Source organism: Diadema antillarum, unplaced genomic scaffold (assembly GCF_040938485.1).
Source record: "Diadema antillarum isolate AM-2024a unplaced genomic scaffold, OU_Dant_1.0 scf00000151, whole genome shotgun sequence".
In the NCBI taxonomy this organism is placed as follows: domain Eukaryota; kingdom Metazoa; phylum Echinodermata; class Echinoidea; order Diadematoida; family Diadematidae; genus Diadema; species Diadema antillarum.
In genome coordinates, this window is record NW_027271040.1 from 1,460,772 (window position 1) to 1,484,172 (window position 23,401).

The window sequence follows — 23,401 nt, forward strand, 5'->3', positions numbered from 1 at the left end:
TTGCACTGTTCTCTTTCTGTGATGTAACAATTCCTGATATGCTGCAACCTTTTGCATTCACATATATCTATATATAAAATCTATATATAAGTATCTTCATATTTGGTAGGCTTACATGTTACAGACATTCACTAACCACAGATAGTGCTTGATGGAATCGAATCGGTCATCATCATGTCTGTAAAGACCACTTACATTTAAAGGCCACCCTTGTTTTTTTTATAGTACAATGGTTGTTTTATACAGGTTTAAACTCCGTTTGCACAGAGGAGGCAGCACTGTTGGTCACAAAGGCAAATTAGGAGGCCATCATGTGTGAAAACGTGGCACGTTTTGCTGGCATAGTCTAGGGCCTCGCCTAACTGGCACACGTACCAGCCTGACCTGAACACGAACTCTTCCTGGGGTCACCATGACGATGCTTTCTTTTTTTTCTCACTGTGGTTAGAATTACAGGAGGTGTATGCATTAAAAAGGCAATACCCATGTAGAAAAACAAAAATCTGCATTCATAGATTCATTTTGTAGATCTACATATACATGTAAGAAGCTCATTGTTAATTGATAACTCATTGTCTTCAGAAGGTACACTTTAAGTATGTACAAAACAAAAACAGTACACTCCTTTTATGACACACAATTATAACAAAACCCTCAATATAACGAAGCAAAAATTCAGGTTCTAAAATCATTATATATATATCTTTATATACTTCAGTGTTCTGCTATATGTAACAAAATTTCGATAAAGCAAAAGAAATCTGCAGGTCCAGAGGACTTTGTTGTAATGGATCACGAGTCACCTGAATTCAGAAATATTTCAGTTTGACTAGATGAATGACATCACATAGCACTCACTGTGTTGGCAGCTTCTGATTTTGGCACTTGGGACCCATTAACCTGCGATCCAGAGATGTACAGTGTATGTCTCTACAGACCTTGATCGTAAGCTTTGATAGGTGCCATAAGCCACTGTGAAAGCCTATAATGGCCAGAGGAAGTCTGTGAGGCCCAGCTGACAGAGCATAACAAAATTGTGATGTCATAGCTATTCAATCGCCATGGAAACTGATTGTAAACAACCTCACCTGGCCTGCGTGTTCATGCACGTGCACAGGGTTCCAACCCTAGCTGTAACAAAAAATGTATAACATCATCACTTTGGTGGTACGCTCTATAAATCCATATCGCAGCCTTATTGCACAGGGAAATTCCATGCCGGCATAGCTAGCTGCCACACGAGTTGTAATTGAACTTTGAATTTAAGCTCCTGGTCACACACATATCACACGCGCACACACAGACACACAAATGGCCAGATTGTCTGAAGTGCCTACGAAAGGCCAACGGGGCTCTCACTGTGGAGCTGGAGTCCATTCCGGGACGTGGAAAGTGATGCTTGGCATCCCCTGCGCCGCCCAGCGGGCAAACACGGTTTTCTCCGTCACGAATCGATGCGAGAATCTCTTGCCTTTCTCGTTGGCCTGGTAGTAGCTACACTCCTGGAGGCCTCCCTTTCCCTGAAAGTAATGGTACGGCACTTTGGAGTTGGGATGGGACCTGTAATAATTGAATCACAGAGGGCAAAATGAACAATTGACTTTGGGTAGTAACGCCACTTAAACCTGGTATACTTCCCATAAGGAATGGTTTAAATTAGCGAATTTCATGAAAATAAAAAAACCTCACAAAATATATAGCATTTAGTAACCCATCAAATCCACCTTTTTTTGTGTGTTTTTTGTGCTTTGGTGCTGTATCTCTTTTTGATATAATTATCACATTTCATTTCAAGTGTTTGCTAAGTTGAAGAAAAAAAAATCCCTTCATTTGCTGTTCACAAAAATCATCAGTTTTTGGGTGCAGTATTTCCAAAAGCCTCTTGGATGCTAATCTACAACTGCTTTGATATACATTGGCAACACATTTGAGAATGTTAAAATTCCTATTTTTCAATCAATTATCAATGTTTGGCAAATTTCTTTCTTCCTCACACGCAGATTTAATGAGCATTTACTCTGACCATAACAAAATGTCAAATTTTAAACAGAATTCTCCCAGAAATCTATGAGTTAAAGAATGATATTCCTCACCTGTCTTATACATTAAAAAGTGCAATAGGAGATTTAGGCTTCTACCAACCTTTATTGACTTGCTGGCTAGCTTTCGTCCACTCCTGTGGACTTCTTCAGGCCAAGTGATTGCACCTTTTCTCTGACACTACCTGCTTGTTTCTTGATCATTGGACTCTTTCACTTTTCTTGGTTTGAAAAGAATTTTTGGCCGAGAAAAATGAAAGAGTCCATCTGGATAAACAGAATCAAACCCACACTCAATAGGGATTCTGGATACAGCTTATCGCCAGTCTTCAGTCCAAAGAAACAAGCAGGCAGTGTCAGAGAAATGGTACAATTACTTGGCCTGAAGAAGTCCACAGGAGTGGACGAAAGCTAGCCAGAAAGTCACTAAAGGTTGGTAGAAGCCTAAATCTCTTATTTTACGTACGATCTCCCCAACTGATGCAAGTTTTCTGCAACATTAAAAAGTAACTTATTATCATCTTGCAGTTAAAAATATTTAGTTCAAAACTATGCTCAACTTGTATATGTATACAAAGTCTGTTATGTTCTCATGCATTTTCATGGAAAGAGGAAAACAAATACTACAGGACGTATCAAAACAAAATCTATATATTCAGTCAGATTGCTTACTAAAAGTAAACCCTTTTGAGAAAAACAAAATCTTGATCACATGACAAAGACAGGTGCTATGGGGACAGATATTGAAAAGTTTAATAATTTTATATTCTGATTTAAGCAAATGTCAAAACTTTCTCATATTTCCATTCTTCATGAATCTACTGCCCTCATAGGTTGGCCATCACCTAACCCCCTCACACCCATGACGTCAAACTGCCAGTGCCACAGCATGCAAGCTGGTCAAGGGTCAAAGTTCATTTAAGCACCAATGGTTATAGTAGAGTTAAATCTACTTCCACTCTTCAGGGCTTTAGCCCATACGACTTGCTACTCAATTGCGGTAAGTTATGTCACACATACGTGACAGAACAATGTTTCATTAGAAAAAGATATATAGTGGAAAGGATTCTGATAAAATATAGATCAGCAGTTGCAATCTTGCAAACACACTTGTACACAGGGTGACAATATACTGTTAAAATCTTCCATAGCACAGGAAACCAAATATTTGTTAAAAACTCCTCTCAATTGTAACACAGGGCTCTCACTTAACTTTTTTCCTTGGTTGCCAGCCGGGCAACCTGTAGAGTTTTTTAGGTTGCCAAATGGCAGTTTTAGGTTGCCACAGTGATAATGTTCGAAGAGTATTGCGTAATGCGTAATATTATCTGCAAGGTTATAATTATGACGATAATAAAGAGGGCTGTTTACACTGCTGTTTACACTGCTGTTTACACGACTGTTTACACTGCTATTTACACTGCTGTCTACAAATTATGAAAAATACAAAGTGAAATAGCAATTCTAAGTCTCTGATTCTCAACTAGTGACTTACTAGTCAAGTGTTTTTATTCCTTTAGAAGTTGCAAACAGAATACATGATAATCAGTTTAATAAGCAGTGTTGATAAACACTCGATCTTTGTTCAGTCAATAATTCAGTTAAAGAGTGTGTACAGTTCTGGTTGAGGTGAAGATTTAGCTTTTAACATTTTGCGAGATATTCAGAAACCGCTCTATGAGATGTCAAAGAGCATGCAGTTCTAAGGGGTATCAAAAGTTTAATTGATGAAAATCGGTTTTGAAATGGCTGAGATATCCAAAAACAAGATGAAACAAAGAGATGCTAATAAAGTTGTGGCATGTCGCCTTTTACTTATAACACTTTTTTTTTTTGATATCTCAAGCCATTTGAAAACCAATTTTCGTCAAACCAACGTTGAATCCTTGTTAAGATTACATGCTCTTCATATTTCATTAGAGGCTTTTCATTATCTCACTTAGAAATGTTCAAAACATGAATCCCTACCTCAACCAGTACTGTACAGTCCCTTTAATCATGCCGTGCGACATTACACATTTGTGTATCACTAGGGTCTACTATATCACTATCAAAGCCTGGCCTGCAGTATCAACAACTATACCTGTACTTGACTAGCTTGTCAAGTGATTTCCTACTTTCTAGTCCAGTCTTTTCATTCCTTCAGAAGGTCTAAACAGATGAAAACTTCAGCACTAAAGGAAAATCTATCTATCTTTCTTCAGTCAATAATCCAGACAAGAACTAGTACTCATTTCAATCCAATCTTTCCCCACCCTGGCCTCGATCCCATAGGAAAAAAAATAATAAATAGAAGAAACGAGGAAAAAATACACAAACACATTGCAACACACAACAAAAATCTCTCCCCTACACCTCCCTCCGATTTCCGTGTTTCTATCTGGTGAAACAGGGAGGTGGGACCTGTGTGAATACAGCTCTACAAGAATAAAACAACAGTAGATGTTGATTGAAACTCGACACCCATTCATGCCAGCCAGGCCAGGCTGCCATGTAACTTCAAAGCACATTCCGACAGCTGGCTGGCAAAACCACATGGCAGGAATTTGCGCGCGCGTGTTCATTGCTCGATGGGTGGAGGGCCTGGGAAACAAGGGTGATTACATAGTCTGTGAGTTATCAACAGCAGACCTTTTGAACAATTGCAAATGTCATGATACCATTTTGTGTTCCTGTTGGACTGAAAGAAAAACATCTCAATGACAAGTTGAGTATCCCAAATTTTTACATAGCCTTGCAAAAAGATTACTACACTCATGTCATGGCAAGAAATGAATCAAGATTCCAAGACAATAAAAAGCAGCCTCGGGTACCTATAAGACGGTGACATCGAGATGCCATGCATTCAACCTTGCGTTGGGGAACAACATGTTGGAGTTGGCAAGGGAGGGGTGATCCTGGAGTTTGTGAGAACTTCCCGATAGCGATACTCGGACAACACGATTGTGACAATATCAAAACATCACGCCCAGCAAATCTGCGTGCTACTTAGAAGGAACTTTATATCTGATTTGTTGAGTTGTTTTTGCCGAGTCTTAGGAGCTTTTCATGCCTAAGTTCAAATGGATGGTTGCCAAAAATTTCATGATTCACAAATCTTCAGAATTTACTGAAACATTGCCTACTATATTCATTTGAAATGTCAAATTTAGAGGGGACAAATCAATGGATGATCATCATCCATATCCGATGATCATCCACAGGGATTTGCATCCTCTAAATTTGACATTTCAAATGCATTTACACAGTCTTTCAGTGATTAATTTTAGGCTGTTGATGCTGCAGAAAGATCATCAGAAATTTCATATGAACTTGGAAGTGTAAGAATAAAGACAAAAAAAGAAAAAATTTCTCCACAAAACAAAGCCTTTTTTATTGTCACTGGTAGTCACATTCGTGTTTTACAGATTATCAAATCAATAGGTATATTGCAGTATTTAAATTTGACAATCTAACACCTTTTTTGGCTCCTCAAATATCGCGGGAAAGTGATTTTAAGGAGCTTCCAAATAAAAGAAATAAAGAATCATTACATTTGTAATTCTCAATTTTCGCCCTGGGGCTTCGACTTGAGCTATCTTTTAATTAAACATTCTTTCCCTGTTCATCTCCAACACCCCAGACAGTTCATGACCTCCAAGAATGCGCCAGTACACGCGGTTTCTTCTGTTGATTGGTCTCTCTCTCTCCACCCCTCCCCATTCCCCAGTCTGGCACCTTGGTATCGTGGGAATTTTCTTTGTTCTGTGAATCATGCACTGCTCTATTCTACACAGTAAGTCATGTGGAGCACGCACGATGCAGTAAGTCACCACTCGACTCACCTGCTGGCAGCTTACCGCAAGCGGAAAACGGCAGGAAGTTTCTTCTGTTTTTTACTGCCAAAATACTGTCTTGAACATCGCGCATTTTTCGGCGAGACACACGTTGTGTTTTGGAATATAAATGGACTTTCTTCAATATGACTGCTGGTGTGGCATTGAGTAAGTGTTCGACAGTTATTGAAATCTTGACATCGCTAGACAGTCCTGTTTTGGTTGCCCGCCGGGAAACCAAAATGGGACTTTTGGGTTGCCCGCTGGCATTTTAGGTTGCCATTGGCACCCGGGCACCCGCTAATTTCGAGCCCTGCAACATGTGTTTGGATCAATGGTTGTTATTAAACACATTCTATACTAAATTCTAAAATACCCATAGACTTGATATACAGGCCACCAGGTTCATGTATGGAATGGGTTAAGCTACATGCATTTACATCATGGAGGCATGAAAATAACTCACTAAACTATAAACCACATAAACAATTACACAAAACAGGAACACATTCCCTGAGATATACAAAGAAATGTCAAAGGTCAAATACAGTGTACATACTGGCAATAGGAATCGTTAACCATGCCGAAGACGTGGATGTCGTCACACATAGCCCTGGCTAGGAGCATCGTGAACCAACCGGTGCTAAGCCAGGATCCAGAGGCCATCCTGTTTGGAAAGGATACATTATGGTGTAAACTTTTAATAGGAGCATGGCGCTATAACGATAGGAGACACTACTGTAAAACCTGATATATTCGCGGCATGAAGTTTTCGCAAATTGGAGCCGACGACCTTTTTCATGGCATGAAATTTTCGTGAACTGCTACTGGCGTTCAATGCATATAGAGTAGACAAGAACTTTCGCGTGGCTTTTAATTTCATAAATCTTGGTGCTCGTGAAATTTGCGAAGTTAAATTGCACATGAACATTCTTTGTTTTACAGTATATAGATTAGCACACCCAATATAAATCCTCTAGGAGGCTGAAGCAGAGACTACCATCAGACCTATTAAAGAAGATTTCTTGTTGTCAGCTACAGAGTACCAAAGTGTGATGTCATAGTAATTATTCATTGCCATGGAAACTGGTTCTACACAACCTCACCTAGCCGGAATGTTTATGTACGCACTTGTTTTCAACCCAAAATACAACAATTAGAAGACTGCTACATCATCACTTTGGTATTTTACACATACATGTAAAATAAAATGGAATTAGTGGTTTGGGTATATGTGCTAAATCTCTCTGCTCTTCTCGAAATTAATTAGTTACTATAAGACCAGAAATTTTTGCGTGCATGGAACTTTCCCAAATTTCGCAAGGAGTCAAGATTCGCTACAGTAAAATGCACCCAAGTGTGTTTTTCTATATAAACTTTGAATGCCAGTAGGGATTCTCGGAAGTTTCATGTTGTGAAAAAGGTCATCGGCTCCAATTCACAAAAGTTTCATGCTGTGAACGTTCTCGTTTTAAATACTGATATATGATAGGAACTAAGTCTCAAAGAGACAGCATGCTGTGAGATGCCATCAATTTCAATGATAACTGTCACAGATATGAGAATGCCACTGCACTATTAGACTACCTTTCATCTATGGTGGAACTACTTTTGTAATCTGAGCTACCCACTGATAATGAAACTATAGCCTTGTATGGAAATTTATGGATGAGGAACAAAAGAATATGGCAGGGGTAGACACAGTTTGAAGACAGTGGCCGCCAATTTATAACCCATCTATCCCACTGAGTTATCTGTTGTGCCTGAGCAGTGCGTATACAATTGCAGGCTTCCATGCACATGCGGGAGGTTTAAATCTCAGTCCAACAGTAGTGCTCTTTGGCACAACATATAACCCTTACCAATTGCCAAGTCTTTCCGTAGGGACATAGAGCTGTTGGTCTGGTGTGAAGGAGGACTATACCATATGAACATAGTAAAAGAACCCACTTCACTTCTCCTGCAAAGTGCAAGGTAAAATCCTGACAGAGTTGTAAAACACACACCAAAACTCGGATAAAATCTGCAAAATTCTTCTTGATTGAAAGAGACAGATTACCCCCATAAGAAAGCGAAGAAGAAGAAAAAGAAGATGCATACCTGTTCCGGTTTGTCTCCTTCTCAAAGATGTTGTCAGCAATATCTATTTGTCCTCCGGTGAGCATGAACACTTTCATACCATCAGGCTCCTTCTGTCTCGCCAGCGAGGCTGCAGCGTTGTACGTCCCTCCTTTTCCATCAGTTCTCATCTTAATATAGGGACCCCAAACCACCATGTACTTTGGCTGACCTTTACCTGATCAATGTGAGAAAATGCAAACAGTGTTAGACTTTGAACACCAAGAGGCACTGGCTGAAAATTGGCATTTTGGGGGGCTAAAGTTTGATGATCTTTGACCTTTGACTTTCATCACTTTATTCAAACTAGACAAGCACTCTGAGAGCACAGACCTCCACCAAGCATGCAGCTTACTTCCACCACTGATCTTGTTCTTCCGTAGAGATATCAGTGATTTCCACCCATACGTACTTATAGCATTGTGTGCTGAAAGTCGCCCGATTTCCCAATATAGAAACCTTTGTTACGTCATGAGCCCCTCTGCTGCACGGCGTACCTCGCCCTAGCTGAAACTAGAGCACGCACTTTCGTGCGCGCATGCAAACCTCAAATACGCGCAGCCTGAACTCATTGACCCTACCTGCCATAATATCAAAATCCTTCATAAATTCCACAAAAATTCTCGGATCACTACCAAACTTTAATAGTCTGTTACTTGTATCATACTAAACCTTTCCTGCAAGTTTCGTCCAAATCCGTTGACTACTTTTGAGTTATTTTGCACACGGACAAACTAACTAACTATCAAACTAACAAACAAATATACACACAAACCAACGGTAATGAAAATATAACCTCCTCCCTTGGCGGAGGTAATAACAGTAACAGCCAATCACTGCAATAAGCTTAAAAATGGAACTTTTTCAGTTTTAGTTCTGATCTCCTTTCTAATTGGCAGTGTCTAATCCTTTTTACAAGAATTTTTTGAGATGTAACAATTGCTACCATCTGGTGAATAGACTCACTAAATTCTATTTCAAATCTCGCTCTACTACAGGAAGTCACAACTTTATATAGAACAGCACTTATTATGCACTACATTCATATCTACAGAAGATGCAAAATCTTATCATGACAAAGCGAGACACAGGGATACAGAATGCGACAGAAAAAAAAGAAGCATATCAACAGCTGCATCAAATCCTATGACAACAAAATCTATTTCCCATTCTTCACAAGTTAAAAAACAAAAAAGATACCTGTCGCTCTCAAATTTGGATAACCTGAAGCAAACTGCATTGTCAAGATATGCTTTCTTCCCAGTTAATTAAAAAAGAAAAAAGAAAAAAAAAAAGTAATCATTAGCTATCGATTTTCATTTCCGCCACTTGGGATGCTTGTTTTACGTACTGATTCAATGACTAAAGATGAAGTCAGAGTTATATACTGTAAACAGGAAATAATTGGGGCATGAAATTTTTGCGAATTGGACCAAATGGCCTTTTCGCGGCATGAAATTTTCCCGAATTGCCACTAGCATTCAAGATAGAGTAGACAAGAACTTTTGTGTGCATTTTAATTTCCCCAATCTTGGTTCTCACAAAATTTTGTAATATCAAATGAATGCAAAATTTTCTGGTTTTACATTACGTCATTAAATTGCACACACGATGAGAAATGTCACAAATTTTCTTCTACGCTTTCTGACTGAACTTGCAAGCATACTTTGTCCATGTTACATTAAAAGCACATTTAATGTCCTCAAACAGCTTGAGAGCAGTTAGAACTTGGTTTATAGGCCATTCAACTTTTGTTAACCTACTTTAAAAGAATTCATCTCCTAGAATATAAAATGTTTGAGTGCAGACAACAAGTGTCTTATATTTAGCACTTTTTGCAGTGCCATTCTTTCATTGTTATGCTTGTGCATGTGATGTTTAAAAAACAGACAAAATGCAGAAAAGTCAGAAGCAAAGAACACAGGTCCAACACAGAGTACAACACAATGTATATCAATAGTGACCACTGAGTAAAAAGACCCATTGAATCACTCTAACATCTTGGTACATACCAGCCAAAACTTTTGCTTTGCCCTTGATTACCCCGGGCAGGGCCGAGTGAGCCACCACGCGTACCGTAGTTTTGCTACCAACATCCTCCTCGAACCCTTCTGTCGGTGCGTTGTTCATGCGAATAACACACGGGTACGAGTCGATGGTTGAGCCAGCGTTTGCTCCGAAGAGTTGACCGGAACTTGAAACATACGCACAAGACGTGCAGTGCAGATCCAACTGCTACAGGAAAGAGGGTTAAAGAAACAAAAGCAATTGGTACAGACAGATGAGAAGGAAATAGAGTATGAACACAGTTCATCATGTACCAGTGAATTCTCTTAAAGATGATGGGAAATTGGAAAGTCTTAACATTTTTTCTCCTGTCCTTCTTCTTGTGTTAAATACTTTCAAAGTTTAAAGAACGTCATCATTTGACAGTTTATTTACAAGCCAACCGTACAGTATACTACAAAGCGCACTTGATAGATTTACAAACAAAAAAAACAGTTGTGGTAAGGTCTACAATGCAGAATGAAGAAATTACAAACCATATACCCGAAGTTTATGAAAGATACAAAATAATTCAAGTAGATGTTGTAGATTTTATTCTTGGAAATTGAACCACATGAAAACCATTATTTACCCATTGAGGACGAGTCCCAAGTATACTCCGACAATTATCTATGGGAAATGCGTGTTGTAGCAAAACCAGTCTGTCCTAAACAGATCAATAATCTTTTAAATCTTCTGATGAGAAAAAGCTGCAAATGCTATGGAATGAGAGAAATTAAGTTCTTTGAAGTCTAATGGGCTGGCTCTTTTCTTTTCATCAATGGAGTGGTATAAAACCTTAGCTTACATTCTTGGGCATGCAAAGTCCATCTAACGAAATTTATTTATTTTTTCTATTGGTGATAGAATTGCTGCCATGATGTATCAAAACCCCCAATGTGCCACACTATTCTGAGACTGCATCACAATGGTTCTTTTGGGAAACATTCTATTTTCCATAGCCATGCAACTTTTTATAGAAGCATTTACGCTACAAATGCAGTGCAGGAAACTTCAAGAGAAAACTACAGGCTTAGCTGTGATGTGAATTTTATGACAAAGCTATAGCTATTTTCTTTCAAGTGGGCAGTATCCAAAGCAAATCAGGTTGTGCATGGTTATGCAGTTGAGCCAAATATCCAAAGTTGACAAGCCACTGACTGAATCAGGAGTGTGAACGTGAGGCACGAAGAGCTGATAAGAAGGGTTTCATTGTAGAATTTAAGAAAATCTTACAACTTTGCGGTCTAATACTGAGATGTAGCCACTGAGATCCTTCATCGCTGATGAGGCTAAAGCACGACTGGCGGCTTTTTCAGTTTCTGGCGATGCTGCTGGTATGTCTTCAACAACAACATCTCCATTGTTCTGTGACAGCATTACCGACGCATTCTTCTCTTTTACTGTCTGGGCGGCAGTGTCGTTCTTTGACATCGCGCCTCTGCTGAAGACAAACGTGTCCACTGCTTCCTTTGAACGAACAGTGCTCTCTGTTTTAGTCCTTTCGTCAGATTGTGCACACTGCCCGATCTCCGAAGCCGCTCCGCCGCCTGCTACAGTGGCATTGCTGTGAATACAAGATGAGTTCCCAAGTGGTGCGGGAGTAGCAGCGGGGGCTTCTTGTGGCCTCCTCCGGTGGCCGCTGACTATCACCTGTCTCGATGTGACTGTCCACGACTCGGTGTAATACAAGCTGGTGGAGACGCAGAAGCAGAACACAATGACCACAAGAGGGACGAGTTTCCAGCTCGGTATCTAAAGAGCACACGGAAAAAATGGTTTCGTTAGATTCTAATGACAGGACAAGATAGTATGACACCAATTCTGTTTATTTTATTTTTTTTGCCATTCCTAGGGTATGACCATTTTGATTTTGATTTGATTTGATTTGATTTGATTTGATTTGATTTGATTTGATTTATTTCTGCATTCAATCAAACAGATTTTGAATACAAATTTTAAAGACACAAAGACAAAGAATAGCAAGTGCAATGAAGTAAAATTATAACATAACATCACACAAACAGCTACAAATAAACAATAGTATTGTGCAGGAAACATACAAAACAAGCAAATAAGATACATAGTGAGCATTTTCTCAGTAAATATCAGAAATAATTGAATGCAGGAGACCACCATTGTGAGCGATTAGGCCTGAAATGGATGGGGCCTCATTTTGAAATATCTATGATTCATGGTGATGAAAAAAAGCTGGATTTAACCTGTGCAACATCATAAATATTCATAAAGCAAACCATCTTTTAAGCTTCTTTTGAAAAAAAAAATAGTCTGAGTATCCTCAGGAAAGGACCAATCCACCCCCCATAAAAAGAATAAAAATGAATGAATAATGGACAAGTTCCTTTTATATGATTACTTTTACTGTATTGGTGAATGGAAGTGTGATATACGTAGAACTATTAAGCAGTGAATGTCTGGTACTTACTAACTCACTCGAAAGAACTTGGAATTATACAATGTCACTCAATAATAGCAAGGACACCAAAAGCAGCCTCAAGGGTCAGGTACACAGTCTTGAATCAAAAGTTCATAACCATATTCAAAGCTGAAGAAAATATTGCTTTTAAATCGCTTTTGTCCTACCGTGATGTAGAAAAATACATTTTTTTTTTGTTGCAGTATCACTTGGATGAAAACAAAAAACAAACCCCAAGAAATAGACTGCTGGAAATGTCTTAAGCATTGGCACAGGGTAGGAAGGGATGGAGAAAAAAAAAGAAGCAAAGAATTATTTTTTCTTGTTTTAAAAGTGAGGGTAAAACAATTCAATGTACTTTCACCTTTAAATGAAAAGGTGTATAGTCCACAATTTGATAAATATAGCTAGAACAAGAAACGTGTATCATTGGCCTGCTTAGAGACTATAGACTACACATACATTGTAGGTTCCATTTCAGACTCTGTGTTAATTTGCATCTTATATGAGACTAAAGCCCTTTCTCTATGTACCATAGTTTGTAACAGGAATTAATAAGCAAATCATGACATCAATGACTAGGACAATAGGAATTGCATGGCATATGTTGGAGGCCCGATCATGCAATCACTTTCATCTCGACCTTTAAATCTTTATATAGCTGAAGAGGGCTGACAGCGCACTGAGCTTTATCTCAATAATCTGACTCACATGTGTATTTCTCCTGGCTTATGAAAGCAAACCAAGCACATGCCTCCATGCTTTGGAATAGCCACAGATCTAGCTTACCTCTATCTTGTGAAATCCTACCACACCTGGACCATATGGATTCTGACGCATTTTGTCTGAGCCTACTAATTCCAAAACAAACTCGCAGACATGCAAACACATCCACACACATACACAACTGTATGCTGTGGCAGTCACTATTATTGGATGAGATATGCATGCATAAACTAAAATGGCATCAGTATACAATACGGGGTATCTGTTTTAATTGCCACTATAGAGAAATTATATTTTAAATGATGTCAGTGCATTTACATTAATATGCAATACCAATATCCTCATTAATAATGGAGTATGCTGTATATCTTTATGCCCTAAGAGGTAGCAATCAACATCCGAAAAATTGCAGAAGGTATAGGTGTGTGTGTGTGTGTGTGTGTGTGTGCTCTCAAAAAAGCAGCATTTTGTTTTTTCCGCAAAGTCTGATTACTCCTGTCTGGTTCTTAATTGATTGATGGTATTTCTCTTAATGACATCACAATGAGTCACTTTGCTAATTTGCATAGATGCATGTCTTCAATGTACCAGTACATTAGTCAACATTTCATATACGTGCATGTGCCTTTATGGGCCTCCTCATATAATTTGTGTATGCTTGACTACAGTTTGTTATATACTATTTTGCTCTGGGTAGGAGATTACCATCAATGCAATTTCTGTGAATTTCATTAGTTTTTGTGACTTCAAAATTTTGATGATGGTCAACACCAGAGCATTGAAATATGTAAATCTTTTTAATTCTTAATCTTTTTTAATGGATTAATTGATGCTTAATATGTATTACTGGGCACTCTTCAACTTCTTATTTTTTGTCTTTTCTCTAGCTGACAACCTATAAATACAGCTACATGTACCCTTCGGATGTGATACAAATATTATACTGTACATCCAGTTAAAGGTCATACAACGTAGCTTCAATCTGCCTCACATGTCATTCTGTACAAGAAGATTAATTAGTCTGAGGTACATGCTTCAGTCAGTTAAGGTGTGTCCTATCAGCATCGAATGGCCTGCAGACATGAACATAAAGGCCATATGAAGTCATTTCAAATTATGGAAGTATATTGTCAAGCTCCTGCTGTATATCAGACCGATTCTTTAAGGCTGCAATAAACTAAACCTGCAAACATGAGACCTGTAACCAAGCGCCAAGAACATTCACTTTCAGTCCAAACAGTGAGATAAAAATGTCTACATTGTTGTAAGCACTCAACTTTGTGGTGTGAGGCTCTATACTGGTTACTTCCTTCTATGAACAAGTAGGCCTACATTTGTAAATAATCTTTTTTCATATTGGCCAACATACCACCATTTTCCTGGGTGTATTCGACTATATGCTGCGCCTTAAAACACATAAGTCATGTGGAATTAGTGCATTATAGTACCCTGTATCATTATCATAATAATAATAATGATGATAATAATAATAATAATAATGATAATAATAATAATAATAATAATAATAATAATAATAATAATAATAATAATATTATTATTATTATTATTATTATTATTACTATTATTATTATTATAATCATTATTATTATTATCATCATGATCATCATCATTATCGGTACCATTATTATTATCATTATCATTATTATTATTTTCATCATCATTAATCAACGTTCAGCAAGCCTTCTGAAATTTGTCTACATTCTGAGCACTACTGCAGGCTTACTCTACCTATTGACTTGTGGTGGGTGGCCTGGCATAGGTCTTACTCTGCTACAAGGAAATGAGACGTGTAAAGACCAATGCTCTGCACTCTGTGATTGCCAGAAACACATTCCCTGGGCCTGGGGGTTCTGCTTTTAACCCCAAAGGTGTATTCAACAAAATTTCCATAAACTGAATATCCATCTTGGTATGTGATCAAAGGGTCACATGAATATCTAGGATACGGGCAAATATGAGGTAAGTCAGTCTGGCGGAGAGGGTTGGATTGTAACAGTACAGGAATGTGATGCATATCATCAGTAATAAACAACATTTACCTAGTACTTTATACTGGCATTTCTAAGTGCGTTAATATTTTAAAACATGATATATTCGCGGCACGAAATTTTCGCAAATTGGAGCCGACGGCCTTTTTCGTGGCATGAAATTTTCACAAATTGCCTTTGTTCAATGCATATAGTGTAGACAAGAAATTTCGCGTGCATTTTAATTTCGCGAATCTTGGCGCTTGCGAAATTCGCGAAATTGAAATGCATGTGAACACTCCTCATTTTACAGTATGGAAAAATTTCAAATTAAAATAATGATGATGATGAAGAAATGCAGCATTTACATTGTACATACGGTAGTGCCATTTATCTGTAGGAACATTCAAAGGCGCCTGGATCCCACAATGTGTTGCACATCATTCACAAAGTTGCTGGAAAAGATCAGTCTTCAGTTCAGATTTGAAGGTAAGGTATTGAGGCTGTCACATTCTGAACCGGGACTGACAGAAAGTTCCACACATGCAGCGCAACAGATGAGAAGGCTACAGCATATCCCCATACATTTTTAGGCATGTATTGGGAACATGGAGAGTCAGTCCAGTACAACGTAATCCTGGCCGGTCGTCACTGACGTACACTGATAAGCGCAGACATGTAGCCTAAGTTATGGAGAGCCTTATAAGTATAAAGCAGTAAGATCTTATACTGCACAGGCAGGCGATGAAGCTCACTAAGTATTGGTGAGATATGGTTAAACTTCAAAGTATTACATGAAATCACTGATAAAATACATATTTAAAAAAATACAATTGAGTATTAAAATTCAATAAGTTTTAAGCAACGATTCAAATTTATCTTCACTTCCAGCATTTTGAAGGTAACGAGGGAGTTTGTTCCAAAGAGATGGAGCAATGACAAAAAATGCCTTATCACCATAACAGGTACAAGTGCGAGAACCATCATGATACATGTAACTTGCAGAACAGAGGAAGAATGGAAGAGATCAGGTTAAAGTGGACGACGGGAGAGAAATCAAGTCTTCGAGGTGATTAGTAAACAAATACAATAGAGAATGTCTATGGTAGTGGGAGATGAAAGGGTTGGAGGTCGGCTAATTCAAGCACAATCGTCATGGTGAAGTGACAGAGAGTAAAACTAGAAATGTCGCTATGGCGACTGGTATGCCTCCGCCATAATGCATAATTCTCCTAATAGGTCTATAGTACATGTGGACAATGTGTGATTACATTTTCACAAAATTGGCAAAATATTAAAATGACATGTTTGTCACAAATGTATTGAATGTTTACCTTCCTTGACCTATGTTTAATTGGATGAATAGGAGAGCATGTACTTGGGGATTTAAGAACTTTAACTTGACTTTGACCATTTCATAAGTTTATGCACTGAGTAATTTTCAAGGTATGGAGAAAAAGCGCAATTTCTGTATTGAACAGTAATTTGTAATCATTTTCATCTGGCCTTTGATTTATAAGAGAAGCACTGTCAGGCAGAACATACATAAATTCAGCATGTACTAAGTTTCAAGATAACTTGAGCCACTTCCGAGATATGGAGAAAAAAGTAAGTTCAGCACTTTCACTTGATCTTTGACCTTTTGACCTTTGACCTTCTTGGCAAAAAAAAAAAATCCCAGAGAATCTCTATTGGGTTAGACATGCATACATCAAGTTTTAAAAAAAAATATCCTGCTGGCATTGCATAAATATAAGGAAAATAATAAGATTTTGAAGTATTGCCCTTGACCTTTGACCCCTGACCTTTGACCCCATGAACCCTAAATTCCCTAGATAACCACTGCCAGTCAGTAGATGCATATACACTATGTTCCATGAAGATACCTCGAACAATTTCCAAGATACAGAGAAAAAAGTGAAATTTTAACATTTTACTTGACCTTTTGACCTTTGACCTTTTGACCTCATGACCCCAAACTTTCACCAGAGAATCTTAATTGGGTAGTACATGTATACACTAAGTTTCAAGAAAATATCTTCAGGCATTGCATAGATATGGGGGAAATTATAAAATTTTACGCATTTGACCTTGACCTTTTGACCTTTGACCTTGAGCATGTGCACCCAAAAGTTGATAGGCACAACTTCACCCCCTAATACACATACATGCCAAGTTTCATTAGGATACCTCAAAAGGTTTTGGTAGTTACCCTGTCCACAAAATTCATTACGGATGGACGGAAGGACGGACGGAAGGACGGACGGACGGACGGACGGACGGACAACCCGAAAACATATTCGCCTCCGGCACCACTTCGTGGCGGAGGCATAAAAAAAAGTAATATGAATATGGCTGACTGCAGCAAAATGACAGTATACAGGCCTTTTAAAGATATATCCCTACAACTGCATTGCATTCATCGTACCGAAGCAAAGAAAGCTTTTGTCGCTTTTGCCGCTTTGTCAATTTTTAAAGAATGGATCCAGGACTGTAGTATCAGTGATCAGCAGAATGTGAACAAGAACTTCACAGTTCACAGAGACCTGCCACCCGTCCTAAAAGCAAGGAGAGACCAGGCTACTTTTCACTGCCAGCTATATGTGCCAGGGAGGAAGGGCAACTCAAAGGAGATAGTTCTTGTTGTTCGTATTAAAGCTAATCCTCCAGTGGAAGCACTAAATGGAGCACCTCTCAAGGGTGAGTGGAAACACAGTCTAATAATGATTTATTACCTCCGCCAAGGAAGGAGGAGGTTAAGTGATCATCCGAGTTGGTTTGTCTGTTTGCCAAATAACTCAATAAGTTGTGTTCGGATTAAAATGAAATTTGCATAAAGGGTCGATATTGACACAAGGAACACCTCATTCACTTTTGGTAGTGATCTAGGCATTTTTATGGATTTTTGAAGGATTTTTCATCTTTTGGCATATATAAGGTCAATGAGCTTGAGGTTCAAACTGCGCGTACTGGAGGTTTACATATGCGCACTAAAGCACACGCTCTGTTCGGGCAATGACGTAAACAAAAGGCTTCTATTTTTGGAAATTGTAGGAGTGTAAGGGTGGAAATGAGTTGCTGGCTTGGCGGAGGTCTGTGCTCTCCGAGCACTTTTCTTGTTAAGGATTGAAACTGTTTGCACTTTTGAATGCTTCATTGTTCATTGAAGATTTGCACAAAGGCCGTGAGGGCAGTATTCAAGTACACATTTTGACTTGTATGTAGCTTTATGAAACTCAGCATGAAGTCATACCAAGCCTACTATAATTTTCATTCAAATCTTTATGTTTAAGTTAAGATTTCTGTCTTAAAGAGGTTGACTTTGCAGTTATTTTTTAAAAAACTTATCAAAGGCTTTTGAAAATGATTATTCACAGTATTATGTCATCAAAATTGAGATAATATATGGTATTCATTGAATTGCTTACAATTTGTTCAATAGTTATCTCTCAAATTGTTTTCAATGCACTACCAAATTTGAAATCATCTGTTTCAAGTCCAAAACAAATTCCTATGGTGTTCCTCAGGGCTCCTTGCTAGGACCTTATACTCTTCATTATATGTATTAACACCACTGAAAATTCATCCCCTATGCTTTCTTTTCTTCATTATGCAGATGATACTAATATCATTCATAACCATAAAGATTTGAATGAGCTTCATATATGTGATTTGCAGAAAGTAAGAGTATATGGCTCCATGCCAACAAACTGTCAGTTAATTGACAGCGTCAGTTTAACTGACATGTCTCCTTATAAGATCACTGTATAGCTATCAAGTTTGTTGTACTAGTAAATGTATCCTTGAATTTTGTGATTGATCTGACTGGAATAAACATATCTGAACTGAATTGCACTACCACTTCGATGACTTGGCAGATATATCCAGGATGCAAGAGTACAATTACAGAAGCCACTACCATGTATATCTCTTTTCCATATGTACGATAGTGTTTGCATGCCTATAAACAGCAAATCATCCACGCAGGCCATGTTCACATACAAGGCTTTGAACTATTACCTAATTTGCATTGAATGCATGGCGTGGCCCTGATACAAACTGTATCTGTGGCCAATGAAGCGATCATCTCCCCAACGAAGCTCAACCGTAACACCACGAAGAGAGCAACGTACAGGGTACACACTCTCGTTCAGCTGAGAATAAGATTCACAGTTACATTGACTAGCATTCTTCTAATCTCACTGCATGTCATTAAACCATGTTGTAGGTTGCTGTATTTTTTTTTTTTTTGGGGGGGGGGTATTGAAGTATTCATAAGTTGTAGAGCACATTAGCCTCTATATCATGGTCTCAATTTTAAATCATTTTCATTTTCAGTAAAATGTCAACAATTTTTAACAACAAGGGCACTTTTTTACTAGAGCTATATTTGGAAAAATGCTAATGAACCTACCCATTTTTGACTAACTACATGTTTTATTTCATGAAAATTGAGTGTTGCATTTCTATAAAACATTCAAATTATAGAACACATTAGCACCCTTTTGGTTGTCAGCTAATGATAGGGAAAATTTTAGGGTGAAAGGAAGGGAGGATACACCACATAGTTGCTCATTTCTTGGTTTTCTTTTTTTTCTCCCCTACCACATGGAGCTCCCTTGCCACTACATGTAACATTTTTGTCCCCTCCTGATGAGTTACATTCACGTTCTCTACACATTACATGACAAAACAAGTACGCAAATCAAAACAGGAAAGGCAATCTTAGAAGCTTTTGTGGCCCAGTGGTATAAGACCACAGACTCTCACACTGAAGGTACGTGGTTCAAGTCCATCAGCAGCAGCAGTGGTAATGGCAGTGAGGCACAGGAATTATGTTCATGCCCTTGTTCTTTATTGGAAGTGGCTGAAAGATAGTCCCACAAAAGTTTGCTTTATAAATTTTGCATACTTCTGCTCAAGCCATATCAAACCAAACAGGCAATACTAATAAATGCAATACTGTAAAAATTAATATTTTTGCATTCATGAGTGACTTTTTTTTTTTTTGCTCTTTGTTGGTTTCTTTATTTCCAACATGTTTGCTAAAACGTGGATCAGCAGTTGCAATCTTACAAATTTCATTTGTACAGGGTAGACACATTGAAGAAAAATTATACCTCAACACACCTACTGCATTGAATGCCTTGCCACACAATATGAAAGCACCTTGCATTGTATAAAGTACAAATACATAAATATGTGAAGTCATAAAAAGTACCTGAATGGTTCTATAAAGACACAAAATCATTCTGAGGTAATTTTGTGTCTATTTGTATCCAAGTTATAACACTTCACATTTAAGAAGATTGCAATATTAGTGATGCTATCAGCAAAAGATGTCAAAATATAGACAATCTCAAGTAACACAACCTGAACAACATCGAGATACGTACAATTCTGTCACTGACAGAAACCCCACCCCACATAAAGAGTTGACTGCAGTACGGTCTATGCAAAACAGAGTTATGCACTGTTTGCATTTCAGTTTGACGTGACATATAGAATCTTATGAAATCTTGAAGTTTCATGTTTTCATGAAACAATATCTGATGCAGTGATGTTCATTCCTCAAACTGTTCACTGATTAAAAAATGAAATACGGTTCATTATTCCAAAGGTTTGTTATTATGAAACACACAAACTTTGTGGATACCTACTGCAGATATTCACTACTCCAAATTAAAGCAAAATTCAAAAAGAAAACTATAAAGCTTGGTTATAACCTTGCCAACCTCGGGCAATTATTTTCAGAAGTCTAATTAGCATAATTAGCTTATTGCCGTAATATGTGTTGCTAATCAAGCTAAATGCAGAAAGCCTGAATACCAAATTAAAACATTTTTTCAAGCGTTTTCTATGACAAGGAGTACATTCATGACACAAAGTTGTTGTTTTTTTCTCAAGTATTATGTACAATAATTTTCTCATGATTATCACATGAGGTACATTTGCAATTAGCATCTGCTGTACAATATAGACAGTGCAGTGCCCTGTACAAAAAATTACAATATTTTTCCTCTTTTTTGTTTTTGTTTTTGTTTTTGTTGAGTCATGAGCTAGATGGATAGCTTTGTTGCCATTTTGGCAACCTTGGGTAATTTTGTTGCATAAGTAAATCATATACATATTTAGTATAATGAGCTGATAGCCATCTAAAGTGGCATTTAAAGTGGTATTGATTTTCAATACCCATCTAAAACACCAAACAAAAAACCTTGTACAGTGCATTCCCATTCAAAATAAAGATATTCTTGTTACAAAGAAGAAGAAATTCATCTCCCATAGTTATCATTTATATATCTTTATATACTTTGCTGTTTGGTTATAACCAGATAGTTACAACGAAAAACTGCCAGTTCCAAGGACTTTGTTATACAAGTGGAGTCATCTGTATGTAACAATTTTCCCAGGTCATGTACATGACATATGATATCGTCTACTGGACTAAATGTGCAATAGCTGTATTTGCATTAAAGACATAATTTGCCTTGTTTGAAAATATAAACTGGTGTCATAAATGAATTCATCATCACAGAAAACCCTCAAAGTTGTGTTATTCATGTTCTTAGGCTTCCTAAATTAAAATTCACAACATACTATATATTGAATATAAACTATTTACATGATTAATGCTAGTCAGGTTACAAAAAAAAAAAAGAAGAAAAAGTTGCCACCAAACTGAATTAATTTCAAAACCCCACAAGAACAGATATCAACAACAACAAGAAGAAAATTGCACATCGTAGTTAAAGAACTTTCCAGTTCAGTCAAGTTATATGGGACAGCTACTGGACTTTAGTCCAATGACAAAGGTGTGGCTTTTCACTATAAAACAAAACAGTGCATTGCTTGTATTTTCAAATGAAAAGGCTAGCACACTTTTACAAGAATTTTTCGATAAAATGATATACATTGGGATCATTTACTATTAATAGTGATCATTATTTTAGAAATAATTTTTTTTTTTTTGCATATTTTAAGTTTTTCAATGTTTAAGTTTAAGTTAATATTTTCAGTTTTAGTTAAGTGTAGTTTGTAGGAGTTTCAATTTTCATGTTGCTCTATATGAATTGATAATCATGATTGTATCTTTGATCTTTGTAAACATGTGCAATTCAGCTGCTGGCTGCGATACATGACTGAATAAAACCTTTATTGAATTGAATTGAAATGAATCATAAAATGATACTTAACTTCACAACAAGATACAAGTAGTCAAACATTTACGAAACAGCATCTGCCTCGGGAGATGTGATATTATGTTTTCATAGAGTACACGAGAGTCTCGTATGTTTATCGATTCTCTACCAGACATGATCGATAGAGTTTGGGCAGCTGTTTACCACATGCAGCTGTTCACTGGCCACACCCATATAAAAGGCAGCTTTAGGATCTGCTCTCTTAGTGCTGTGATTTACCTTTACATCCAGGGTTGGGTTGGATGACATGGGTCTGTTTAAAAGAAAATCATGTCTCCCACATGCACAAAACAACTTTTTCTCTTTTTTGGCCTATTATCTGGAGTGTTGTCGACTAGCATGGCAGATCTAGATACACACATTTTCATGAACTGCACTTAGGTACTATTGTACCTGTGAAGAGTTTAAATACAAAAGCCAATACATCCATTTCTATCAACTTGAGATATCAACAAAAACGAAGAAAATATTAAAAATATGTGATGATTTCAATGATATCGTTAAAAAAAATAGTTTCTTGTTATGTAACAAGTGCAGGATATCATCAAAAAGGTTTGACTTTTCTCTATTTGATGACCAGATAGAATCTGCGAAAACCTTCATAGGATGGCATTTATATCTTTGCATTCAAAGTCTTCTTGTGTACCTGCAAACAAAACTGAACAGTCCACAACATCTAAATGTATTGTGTCCTAATTTGGCATAATTGTTCCCACAACATTAATGCATGGGTAATCAATGTGTAATACCCTTTTGTTTGCCTGAAAAGACAAAGACCTCATGCTTGAAGATAAGAAAATCTAACCAGTGAATGCTTCCAGTAGACTATCAGCTATGTCTGTGCCTGCTCCCAATGTTCGATCGCAATGTCTAGGCATCCTCTTGTGTGATTAAGAAACATTGTATTAAAGTGGATACACCATTTTATGCATGGCAGGGGATTTTGTAAATATTGTAACAATTTAAGTATTTCACTAACTATATAAACACTATAAAGTTCAGTAAAGTTCAATGACATTTATTTCCAGCA

At 37.5% G+C, this 23,401-nt stretch overlaps 2 protein-coding genes across 2 annotated transcripts in view; both read right to left on the reverse strand.

The window, feature by feature from the left end:
- Positions 1-1,268: 1,268 nt before the first annotated feature.
- On the reverse strand, positions 1,269-10,549 carry LOC139721908 (alpha-N-acetylgalactosaminide alpha-2,6-sialyltransferase 3-like). The gene is made up of 4 exons (XM_071633233.1): positions 9,985-10,549; positions 7,955-8,150; positions 6,414-6,521; positions 1,269-1,560 (listed from the first exon to the last, which is right to left on the reverse strand). The coding sequence occupies exons 1-4, from the start codon at positions 10,100-10,102 to the stop codon at positions 1,356-1,358; spliced, it is 627 nt and encodes a 208-aa protein (XP_071489334.1). The 5' UTR covers positions 10,103-10,549; the 3' UTR covers positions 1,269-1,355.
- Positions 10,550-10,899: 350 nt separating this feature from the next.
- The window catches only part of LOC139721909 (uncharacterized), a 30,297-nt gene continuing 17,795 nt past the window's right edge, over positions 10,900-23,401 (reverse strand). The window contains exon 2 of the mRNA XM_071633234.1: positions 10,900-11,773. Within this exon, the coding sequence (XP_071489335.1) occupies positions 11,240-11,773 (534 nt within the window). The 3' untranslated portion in view covers positions 10,900-11,239. The remainder of the gene's footprint in view (positions 11,774-23,401) is intronic.